At 44.2% G+C, this 11,956-nt stretch overlaps 2 protein-coding genes across 2 annotated transcripts; one reads left to right on the top strand and one right to left on the bottom strand.

Moving 5' to 3' along the window:
- The first annotated feature begins 95 nt into the window (after positions 1 to 95).
- tekt1 (tektin 1) lies at positions 96 to 3,572 on the top strand. Its single transcript, XM_068710561.1, has 8 exons — positions 96 to 227; positions 913 to 1,110; positions 1,205 to 1,370; positions 1,559 to 1,687; positions 1,861 to 2,007; positions 2,112 to 2,337; positions 2,589 to 2,785; positions 3,162 to 3,572. Exons 2-8 carry the CDS (start codon positions 945 to 947, stop codon positions 3,319 to 3,321), a joined length of 1,191 nt encoding a protein of 396 aa, XP_068566662.1. The 5' UTR covers positions 96 to 227; positions 913 to 944; the 3' UTR covers positions 3,322 to 3,572.
- Positions 3,573 to 3,893: 321 nt separating this feature from the next.
- On the bottom strand, positions 3,894 to 11,937 carry LOC137872607 (lysine-specific histone demethylase 2). The gene is made up of 21 exons (XM_068710913.1): positions 11,783 to 11,937; positions 11,356 to 11,501; positions 10,162 to 10,283; positions 9,975 to 10,064; positions 9,739 to 9,850; positions 9,527 to 9,640; positions 9,402 to 9,440; positions 9,068 to 9,260; positions 8,757 to 8,941; positions 8,470 to 8,640; positions 8,304 to 8,378; positions 8,077 to 8,211; positions 7,820 to 7,991; positions 7,602 to 7,729; positions 7,211 to 7,342; positions 7,004 to 7,078; positions 6,750 to 6,866; positions 6,427 to 6,552; positions 6,129 to 6,251; positions 5,423 to 5,575; positions 3,894 to 4,859 (listed from the first exon to the last, which is right to left on the bottom strand). The coding sequence occupies exons 1-21, from the start codon at positions 11,796 to 11,798 to the stop codon at positions 4,776 to 4,778; spliced, it is 2,508 nt and encodes an 835-aa protein (XP_068567014.1). The 5' UTR covers positions 11,799 to 11,937; the 3' UTR covers positions 3,894 to 4,775.
- Between the last annotated feature and the right edge of the window lie 19 nt (positions 11,938 to 11,956).

The following is an 11,956-nucleotide window of genomic DNA, read 5'->3' as shown; positions in this document are numbered from 1 at the left end:
GTTGATGAGTAGTGGTTAGTATGCACGTGTCCTTGCAGCAGAGTATTTGGTTCTATCTGAATACTTCTTCCACTAGATGTCACCAAAACAGACAAACGACTGTCCGCCATGACGTTTGTCATCCGTTGCCACAGTAACCATTTGTTTCGTTGTAATTTACATTTCCGAGGTAAACGACGTCGATGCTGATTGAGACGTTTGTCTGTTTTTCATCCACAAGTAACGAGGTATGTTGCATTGTTTCTTTGAAAACGTGAGAAATGTTTCAGTGTTCGATTTTCAGCTCTTTGTTATAAGCAAAGTTTAGGTAAACTCGTGTAGCCTGACAGTAAAAACATATCTTTGCTCCATAACTAGACAACACTACAAGCTTACGAAGTTCATTTAGCTTAGCATCGTTGACATTTTACAACACAGGGTTGGACAATGAAAGGTAGCCCCTTCACCCACAGAATGAACAGTTTACATATTTAACTCAATAATTCATCATAATAAAAAGCAATAATTATATATAATCTACAGTTAAAAGCTTTATTGGAATACCACTCTCAATCCCAACTGTCACCTGCACCCAGAATGCACCTGAAACACCTGTAACCAATTAACGTTAGATCTCTCAGAAATCAGAGCTTAAACATTATAGACAATAATTGCAATATATTTGTATTTTGTTTACAATACAGCAGCTATGTTAATGGAATCTTCAAGTAGTTGCACTACCTTAGTCTTAAATAAATCCACACTTTCTAGTGCTCCTATTCATTTCTGTTATTTCTAACAGAAATGATCTGTGGGTGTCCAGTTAAACCTGTTTTGTATCATTTCTCTCTGGTTCTGATGTGTTTTCAGGTCTCTTTCACCATGAGGCAGCCACATTTCTAACCATTTCTTCATTTGTGTTCTTCCTACCAGCCCATACTGACAGTGACCCCCAGTGGAGAGTAATGTCTGTCCCGGACCACAGTCCCCAGCAGGGTGCTGGACCCAATCTGGTGAATTTTGAGTTTATGCGGAACCGCTCGGAGCTCTTCAGAGCAGAATGCAGGAGGCTAATGCTGGAAACTGACAAAGCATGCAAACGCATGCCAAATGATGACAGCAAGCGACTAGGTTAGTGGGGGAATACAGATGTGTTGAGCACTGAAAGGATGATGTTGCAAAGACCACATAGGTGACCTGTAGGGTTTCTTCTCCTGCTGTTCAGATCAGCGGCTCGGAGACATCCAGTTTGTGAAGAAGGGTTTGGAGCTGAAGTTGGAGGAGATTATTGTGGAAATTGATGTCCTCATAGTGTTGCAGAGCAGAGTGGCAAATGCCCTGAAGGCCTGCAAAGAGCCTCTGAAAGTCACCATGGTCTGTCTGGAGGAGAGGTGAGGATCTCGAACAATCGGAAGAAAAATCTATAATGTTTTTATTTTAGATTTGGCAGCTTTTAGTATGGTGAAGTCCACCTTTCCGCACCACTTTCTTCTACTATAAAGCCTTAGTCTACATATACAAACAACAACTTGCAGCTGCATTATGAGTGTGAGAGACATTTTTGTTCTGCGTCCTGCAGAAGGAAATGTCTCCTCTCTGAGAGGCTCCATGACAAGGTGGAGAAAGAGCTGCTGAAGGAGACGAAGGTCATTGAGGGAGTGGCTTCCCTTCTGCAGAGTGTAGCGGAGCAGATCACTGAGCAGATAAGGTAAGAAAGATGGACTAGCTATGATCTATGAAGGAGATCTCAAAAGAATGCTGACCGTTTGGATTTTCTAACTTTTAAAGTGATTTTAGTGACTTAAAACCTGAGAATAATATCAAATCAGTATATAAAGTTGCCAGTAAAAGCAAGACAAAACACGTCTTTTTGTGTTCCAGACTGAACCGATCTGCCAAGTACCAGCTGGAGAAGGATCTGAAGGAGAAATTCGAGGCTCAGTGCATTGACAACTCCTGTGCCTTGATGACCCATCATTCCATCAACAACCTGCAGAGGTCCAAAAACAATGAACTTGTTCCGCCGAGGTGAACCATGACGATTTGAAATTCTGACCCGCAGATCTGGGAAGAAAAAGGACGTTTTGTTAGTTCCAGGTCTCCCCCTCTCTCTCTCTCTTTCTCTCTCTCAGCTTGGCAGTGACATCAAACCAGTGGCAGAGCATCTCGGACATCAACATGGCCAAAGCGGAGCAGCAGCTGGCCAACTCTCTGTCTCTGCGGCCCCTGGTGGAGTCTCTCCTGGAGCAGACGGCCGCCGACATGCAGAGGCAGGTCCAGGCCACAGCGGCAGTCCTCCAGCTGAGCGTCTTGGAGACCAAGTCTGCCAAGAGCCAGATGGAGGATCAGCTGGCCAAGGTAGGGCAGATGAGTGTATGGTGTATATTTGAGAGGGAGTGAGTAAATACAGTCCGGCTGATGGACGATGTTATGAGAAAAGTGAGAGAGAGAAGATTTAGTTTCATTTATCATGTCAGCATTGCGTTTTAACTAACATTTATTATATAAGGATATTATTGGCTAGTTATTTTCCTTTCGTTGAGTAATAATGTGAAATTAAGTTTTGTAAACACTGGTTGACCCTGGCGGGACGCCGCCATCCCCTCTAGATTTTGTCTGAGTTTGACAGCCAGCAGAGGATCGGGGAGGATCTGCGAGTGGCCATCGCAGAGAGCGAGCGGGGTCTGAGTCTGGTCCAGGCCCGGCTGGCTTTGCGCCGCCAGAGGCCCGGCAAAGAGCAGTGCCATGATGCGGCACAGTCCCACCTCCTCGCCGAGGTCCAGCAGCTCACCGCTCACATCAACACGTAAGGCCAGCACACAATCGCCTCTGATGTAGAGGGACAAGACAAAGCAAGACATGTTTTCAAGAGGTTTAATGACGCCAGTGTGGACACAGCCATTACATCTGCTAGTTTAGAAAGGCTATAACACAAAAACATATAGAAATAAACAATTCAAGTTTGTAAGAAAGCATGTATGACAGTATATTAAGGAGTAGCAGGAGAAAAAGTAATTTTGAAATCCACAGAATGTATACCACCACCAGGTGGATTTCCTAGATGTCATGACTGATTGCAAAAACAAAACTTGTGTTCCACTTATGATAGTTTCCTCCCCGTGTTGGCTGATGTTTAGAGATGCATCCGTTTAGGACAGGTCTCTTTATCTCTGCTCACTCAGGCTGCACGAGGCAGCGGCCCAGTCAGACGAGGAGCAGAGGGCTCTGGTTCGCTGCCAGCTGGAGCTGCAGGAAAGCATCGAGATGAAGGCCAACTCTCTCTACATTGACGAGGTCGTCTGCCCGCAGCACAGGGAGTCCATCGTCATCCACAACTTCTGAGCATTTAGCAACAGAAAGGGTCTTCTGTACATATACCAAGTATTTCTTCATTCAAGCCATTTCAAGTATTCTTTGTAATGTTTTCCTCTCTCTAAAATACAAAATTCAAGCCACTGTACTTCCACCGCTGGTTTAAGTAAATGTATGAAGGAAGTCAAGGTCCTTCTTTCCATCAACGGCATTTAACATTTTCTTTTTAAGTTCATTTTTACCTTGAAAACAGCAGTTGACAAAACAATCTCACTGTCAGGAATTTGAAATAAATGCCTCTCAGATTTTAACGTGTGAATTTTTTTGTTAATCTGAGACCTCCGTCATCCATTTTTTAAAAGTGTTTTCTACTGTGAAAATTGCTGCTGACTCAACACATTCGGGCAATTAGCATTACAGTTTAGTAGCTGCATTTGTATTTAACAAAAGTAACGTTACAAAGTTTTCAGGAGTGTCAAGTTCACTTCGATGCGTTTTATATTCCGAGCCACTCAAAGTCATGCACTTTACAGAATAGGTTGACATCTATATAAAAAAATTAGAGGAGCCAAACCTTCATCCACAAGTGAAAGCGGTCAGTATGGCAGTTGATAGCTCCGTTTATTACACACATACAAGATAAATACTCAAGCACTGTAATGCTGGACAAACAGGAAGTGATCATCTAGATGTAGAGATCCAGACAGATATGAGGACCTGGATGAAAAGTGGCATTAGTCAACATTAATCACACCTCGTTGTTCAGGAGCTATATAAAGTTATTCTTCAGTTGGTTGCATTATTTCATTTTTTTTCCCCAACCTTTTTTCCAGAATTGCCCATTCGCAATCATTATTTTCTTCCATCATTTCCTGCTGGGTGTTGCTGTCTTGATCACATCCCTGAGACAGTAGTGGGACAATCCTCTGATCATACTCACTGTCCAACCTTTCCTACACATGAACTACTCGTTTATTTTCACAACGTTTTTAAATCAAAAGTGCTATCACAGAAGTACTCCTACTGTATATCTAATATATCTCACATAATGCAAATTCATTAAAGCCGTATAAAACATTGGTAGCTAACTCTCAAAGAAAACATTTAAAAAGTATTATCATATCTCAAGAAACGTAGTCCTCGGAGATTCAATTTTGACTTAATTTATGATTAAACGATAAGAGTTTACCAATGTTTTATGCAACCCTAACCTCTCAAAATGATGTTCTGACCATTTCCATCACAGAAGTGCAACGTACACGCATTAAACTCAAATTTAACATTTCTCTTGTGTTAAAAATGGCAGGCCCTGGGAAGCCCTACTTGACCTGATCACACACACACACACACGTCACAGTGCAGCGAAATATAATTTCAAGTGGAGCAATTTGTGTTAACGCAGTCCGAGTTGTTCAGCGGTCTGTTGCTCAGTGCGACCCGTGTGTCCATGCTGGTGTTTTAGAGTGCTGGGGGACCGACAGAGTTCACATAGCAGCCATCTTGCTGGCCTCTCTGACCCCACTCAGGTAGGCTCCCGTCACAGTCTGAGGGAAATGTCTGTTGGTGGCCTGGTGACAAAGAACAACAATTTATGTAAAATAGTAGTAATTCAGTTTGACAAATTAATCTTCACTCAAGGGCCACTGACTAGGTTTTTAAATCAAATTTTTCACCATTATCTCCTCTTTAGAAAGCTTGGGAACAAGCTAGCACTGTATGTGGAACATGAGTTCATATTATTTTGTCAAACCTCTATTTTAAACTTTAGTTTCACTAGTGTCAATTTCATTCTGTAATGTTACAACAAAACACAGGTGTAAATAACATTAATGATGTCTGATTTCCATTTAGCTGCTTTGGTCTCAGGTTCCTGGTATCGTGCATGCTGGTTCACTGTCACAGTCGTGGTTCATAAAGACACATCATTAATGTTATTATAACACCTGTGCTTTTCTTGATCAGCCTGCTGTGAAAAGGCCTGTTGATATGGGAAATGCAGTGGGGGGGAAAGCTCCAAAACTTACCAATAATGTCAAAAGCAAATAAATCTCAAATGACCACTTGAAATAATTTGCCATATCTAGACACATTTGATTTTTTTCATTTTTTAAAAAGGTCAAATCAGCGTCACCTCTCCGGCAAAGAACACTTTTCCGTGCACGTCTTCAGCGAGGATGTCGTAGGCCTCTCCACTTCCCCCCGTCTTCACGAAGCTGTAGGACATCTGAGACCACTTGTCTTTGCTCCAATGTGTGACAAAGAAATGCAGCGGCTCTGGGACGTCCTATCGGGGATGATGGACAGCAATTAACAACAGTCATGAGAAAACCCCACAAACAATACAAGTAAATCTGAACTATAAAAGGTAATAGGTGTATTTTGGTTTTTGAGAGAAAAGATGCAGTGAATTTTAGAATTTCATTTAGGAACTCTGGGACTTTACATGCGTTTCGACTGAAGGAATGAGGGTCTAAATTTAGTTCCTGGACTACAGTTCCAGGCCGGTACCTTTGTATGGCTGTTCCGCTCTGCTGATGGCCCAGCAACTATGAAGGTGGAGGTTTACAAATGATGTCCTTGTGTTGCATGTCTATAAAAGCCTTCACTTTTCAAGGGTCTCAATGAATGTGGAAAGTGACATTTAGCCCCTGAATTGAATTTCATGGGACTATCTGGTTGAAAGGGGTCTTTTCATGCTTAACTAACAGTTACTTTCACTGTTCATCAGTTACCCCGAATGAAATAAGAAGAAGAAGCATCAATAAATGTCAGTCCAGTGTGTCGGTCACGCTACAGCTGAATGTGACAAGGTTGCACATCAAAAGCGACGGCATTACCTGCTCTTTGAAAAGCTCACGCAGCACCTTCATGCACTCGTCCACCACCTCCTTGTCCTCCATGTCCCGGACAGCAGGCACAGCATCCCCAGTGATAACAGACATGAGGACAGCCTGCTTCCCCTACACACACACACACACACACACACACACACACACACACACACACACACACACACACACACACACATTTTCCCTGGTAGAACAGGTATCTGACAGAGAATATAAAATAACTTTTCTGAGTTCTGAGCGGTGCGATATTGTCTTGCAGTGTGGATAAAAAGGAGAAAAAGCTGACCTGTGGCTCCATGTCATAGAAGACACTGAACATGCCTCTCTTGTCGGGACCTGGTGGAATGTGACCAAAGTAGTCTGCCCCTTGGATTTTGTTGTCCCAGAATCGGTACGGGAACTGGAGAGCAATCTGGAAGACGTTTTTAAATATTATTTTTAAGAATCGACAAGAAAGCAACTTTTTCTAAATCAGCAGGCCACTGTTGTTATTCTTGCCTTATAATTAAATGTAAAAATAAATTCACCAACAGGCCAATTAGCGTAGGCCTGGTGGCCTGCGCTAATCTACAAACATAAGTCACAAATACACATTAAAACAGTTATTACCTTCTCTATGATGCCGGCTCCCAGACTGTGGATTGCTTTCAGTTTCCTTTCAGGAAGCGCTGGGTGGAACTGAATCAAGTTCTTCTGGAGCAAAGTCAATGGGACAGTAACAAGAACCTAAAAGAGTAACATTACACCGTGTTAATCAGCATTGAACACATGCAACATTCTCTGAAATGATACGTTTTCTAGGATAACTTCTTGAAATGATGCGTAGTATATACTTTTTATAACATTTATCAACGTGTGCTTACCTTCTGTGCTGTCCACTGAGACCCGTTGGAGGCGGTAACTTTGACGACATCACCTGAGTAATCAACGGCCTGAACCTGGATTTGAAAATAACAACAATAATAATTCACACTACCTGACCTTTAACATTGAGATTTATCTATGTAGCATTCAACATAGAGTAATAAAGGTAAAAGCAGCAGCCGACTGTAATAGATTGAATTACAAACCGGGCACTTTGTGCGGATGTCAAGGCCCTCGGCCAGTTTGTGGAGCAAAGCGGAGTAGCCCTTGGTGAGTAACGTGTGGTCTCCTGAGAACTGGGCAAAGAATTCATTGTGGTCCCAAGATCTTGCCGATACCTACAAACAAACAAATTACAAATAACATTTTCATCGCAATTCCCTGACGAAAATAACTCCCCCACCTCAAACACACAAACACTTACAATGTTGTTATCTTCTTTGATTAATGTTCCCTGATTCTACAGGCAGACGTGTAGGATGTATTCATAGCAGTAAACCAGCATGACTTTTGTAAAATGTAATGACAACAGACTCTTGAGTCGATTATAAAAAAGGGAAAAATCCAGAATTCCTTTAGTGTCTGACTTTTCCACACCTGGTCTAACGTGCTTCCACAGGCGTACTCCAGGTTGCTGAGGTGAAACTGAAGCACCTTCTCCTCCAGCTCACTGAACTGGATTCCAGACTCCTGAAGGAAGTTCTTTTTCACCTCCTGGACCTTTTCTGTGGAGATAAACACCGATACATGAAATATCTCTAAACACTGACCAAACTCCTCGTTTTGCTGAGAGTTCGGGTACAACACCCCAGCACCTCTCAGTGGCGTGTCCTGGCTCTGTGACTTGTCCTTCCTCCATTCCGATACCACGTCCAGGATGGCGTTGAAGTGGAAGTCCATGCGCTTGTCGATGGCCTGGTCGGTAACCTGCCCCCCCTCCTGAAAGAGGTCACACCGCTCCCCCAGCTTGTGCATCTTGATGCCCATCTGCAACAGACGGGCGAAGAGCTCAAATAAAAAGCCCAGAGCGCACATATGAAGATTCTTCCCCCCCCCCCTAGACGTCTCTTACCTGTTCACACATGAGGGCGATGGGGTTGTTTACGCAGCCATTGACGATTTGAGCTCCTCGGCCCACGGTGACGCCCAGAGACGTATCGTCCCACACGCGGCCTCCGATTCTCTCCCTCGCCTCGAGCACCATCACCTGTAAACCAATGAAAACAAAGAGTGCAAACATCACTGTGATGAGCGGACGGGACGGGACGGGGGGGTCAGAGAAGAAGTAACCACACTTACCTGAGTGCCAAAGTTTTGCAGCTGCCGTGCAGCAGCCAGCCCTGAAGCCCCAGAGCCGATTACGATAACATTCCTCTGCAACAATGATAAATGTAACTCTAAGTCTTAACCGAAATTAATGAAAGCTTTGACGTGAGATGTGCGCTGTAAGGATGAGGACACTCACAGAGCAGTGTCTTTCAGGGAGCAAGGGCCGCTTCACTGCCAGCACGCCAGTGTTGATGAGGCCCTTCCTGGTCATGAAATGGAGCACCCGGTCCATCTCCTGCACGCAGCGCACACGCACCAGCCCCCGGGCGATGATGTGCACGGCACATTTCTGGGAAGTCAGCACCTCCTTTAAGAAAAAACAGAGAAGCTGTTTGTCTGTGGAGTCCTATATTCCTCCACAACCAGCTATTTACAAACCTAAAACAGGTTAAAACGTATAAGTCACTGGTGTCTGCAGCGTACCTTGCAGTTCTTGTGCCAGGAGGCCAGAATGAGGTTGCGCAAAGCCAAATACATGGTGGGATCGCGGGAAAACTCTGGAAACTCGTAAAGCTCATCCAGCTCCATCATATCTGGCCGAATGCACAGAGCCTTCCCACACTCATTGGGCTGGTAGAAGGGCTGGAAGTACGGACACAGGCCTGGAACTGAGGCGAAAAACAATCAGTTACTACACCACATTACTACGTGCTTCAGACTGATATCTCCAAATAGGAGGATAACCAATTTCCAGCAGGAACGTTCCATTCTTCCTCTCACACCCGCAGACTTACTTTGCGGTGGGACGGCCCTGCAGTGATCCGCCCTGAGCTCAGACAGAGACGGGTTGCTGGCGGCGCCTGACGGACTCATCCCCACGCAGTCAGGGTAGTAGGCGGCGAGGAACGGGCCGGCGGGACTGTCTTTGAACAGCGGCGGCAAGATCAACATGGAATGCCACCAGCTGTCAGACACCTCGGCCACCCTCTGTGAGAATGACACGACATGGGGTTAAAGAGGCTGTATCGTTCAGTGGTGCATGCGCACTAGATGTAGGTTTTTGGGAAAAAAAACTCATTACAAGCTGCATTTGATTTTGTGAAAACAAAACACAGATCAGCAGCTTACCAAGTCCTCTGGTTGGGAGCACTGGTCCGGTCCCTCACTCTGCAGGCAGAGACACAATATTATAATTTTTTAAGAAATGACGCAGGTGAGTAGCCTGTTGATTCTCTTTTCCATGTCCTGTTTACCTTGATGTTGTTGAACTTCATTCCACAGCGGTACGTGGCTGCGAGGGAAGCGGTGAGTTGGATCTCCTTGGTCAGCTGACGCCACTTCCTACAGTCCAGTTTAGTACATTGAACCTGAAAGGAACACATCCCAATGACCATCACTGTGTTTACCGACTTGGATAACCGGGTTCAACTGGTTAACAGGAACCAGGGAGTCCGCCTGTGCTTACCCAGAATGGTAGCTGCTGATCTGCCATGAAAGCTTTAAGACTGGGCTCACTTTTCCCGTTACTAGTCCACACCTTCTTCCACAAAGCAAAGATCTCATAGCCATCTTTGTGACTGCCAAAAGGAGGGGGGGGGGGGGGGGACGACGACAAGTTAATGTTATGGCCTCGATGCAACGGCAGTTTAATGGTCACTTTGTTCATTGATGTTATGCGAGTAGTTGTTCTGTCAACATTACCTTCTGTAGTAGTGATCAAAACATTCGTTGCAAAAATGCTCACCGCATGACAGGTGGTACCAGCGAGACGTGTATCCGTTTTTAGCACACCTGAGGAGAGACAGAAGAATTCAGTCTGTGTCTAAAAAATGAAAGAAGGAGCGACTGAGTTGAGATCTGACTTCTATTATATGGAGAAACATGCTACCTGTCAGATGCACTTGCAAAACAAACTGGGTACGTGGCGGAGCATCCAGCCTTTTCACACTTCCTGTACTTCTTCTCAGACTGGTCGTCTTCCTCCTCTGTGTCTGTGGCTTTTCTTTTGCTCTAGAAAGAGAGTGTGGAGAAAGTCATCACTCTACTTTATTCATAGAGCACTTTAAAAAGGCTTTGGGGGGGGGGGGACCAGTGCGCTATGGGAATTGGTATCAGGAGAGAAAAAGTTGGATCGGCACATCCCTACTTTAAACACAACACAGTGGACCCAACATGCTGTAGAGGACTGACAGAGACTGGACAAAAGACAGGAGACCAGAGGGAAAGGAACCAAAAACAAATAAGCATATGTTCAGCAAACAACAAGAAGGAACACAGAAGCAAGTTAGGTTTGTTCTTTCTTTCAACTTGGAGAAAGTTTACAGCCATCCAGCATTTGATGACCTGAAGAAGAGTTCTGAGGTCTGTAACTATAGGCTCCAATAAAGCAGTGAAAAATCTAGATGTATTTTTGGATGATGCGACCCTAATGACAGCATATAAATTAGAGAGTGATATATCGGCCGATCTTAGCTCATCGCTAATGTATATAGGTACTGGCAAATGAGTCAGCTGACAATTAAAATGAAATTGCAGTACAAATATGCCAACAATATAACAATATATTTCAAACAGTGTCCCCAAGAGGTGGTGGGTGACACGTAATATAGACGTTGTGCAAACCGGAGGCATTATGGTTCATGTTGTGTGTTCATAAACCTAAGACCAAAGGACACCAAACAAGATTATATTTTAACTTCACACTCTTTCGAGTTCTTAGTAGGTATCTGGGTCATAATCCTTTAAAAACGTTATTTATCAAAAGTGTTTTCTTATGACACTGTGGCCAAAGGGCTGAGACGTTTACCATGTGAAACACAACATCACTGGGTTGAATCCAGACAGACCTTACACTGTGTCACTCTATCTCTATGTCTATACTGTCGATTAAAGAAAAAAAAGATACATATATATCGACTTATATATTGGTATTGGATTTCCTACACTCTCAAATATCACTATGAGCCACAAAAACTCAAGATCGGTCGGGCATAAACACAATTGGCACAAAAAAGGGGAACAAGTGAGACACGGCTGTGTTTGGCAGACAGGCAGAAGGTTGAACATGCTCGCTGCAGTTTACCTGTCCAGGTGGAGGGTTGTTGGTGCGCTTCACCCGCACATTGATCTGCCTCCCAGAGGAGCGCAGGGTCTGCCCGTCCCCCGGGGACTCCCCGGAGCTCCTCTTCCTGGCTCGCCGAGCATTCCCGGAGGCATTCCCAGAATAGTCTAAAACATTGGTGGCAACAATGTACATATTTAACAGTGGACAATGCAATGCAGCTCAGGTCAAATGGGGCCTTTAATACGACTGATAAGGGCTCTTTCTGACGGATAACAGGAACAGAACTAATTACGAATTGACCATAGTGAATGAAACACGAGATTATATTGATAGTAAATACAGCAAAGGTGGCGACACATTAGCAAGCTCTTTACACCAGCCTAACAATGTCTGCTTGTCACGTTTAGCATTTAGCAATACGTAGCAGAGCGCTACGAGCACTGACCTGCGTCCGACAGCATGGCTGGCCGCGGTGTTTCTTCAAAAACACGGTGATTATTTGCCGCTAATGTGAGTTTCTGAGACGCTTTCTGTAATTATTAGTGTTCGTCACCTCTTTTATTGTTGTAGGGGGAAATCAATGCGTTGTTGTTGCGGGAATACCACTTCCTGTTTTAGA

Source organism: Cebidichthys violaceus, unplaced genomic scaffold (genome assembly GCF_023349555.1).
Source record: "Cebidichthys violaceus isolate CVI_PGR_0920_01 unplaced genomic scaffold, fCebVio1.0.p SCAF_16, whole genome shotgun sequence".
Taxonomy (NCBI): domain Eukaryota; kingdom Metazoa; phylum Chordata; class Actinopteri; order Perciformes; family Stichaeidae; genus Cebidichthys; species Cebidichthys violaceus.
Note: the sequence above shows the minus strand (reverse complement) of the source record. Positions and strands in the feature narration are given on the sequence as shown.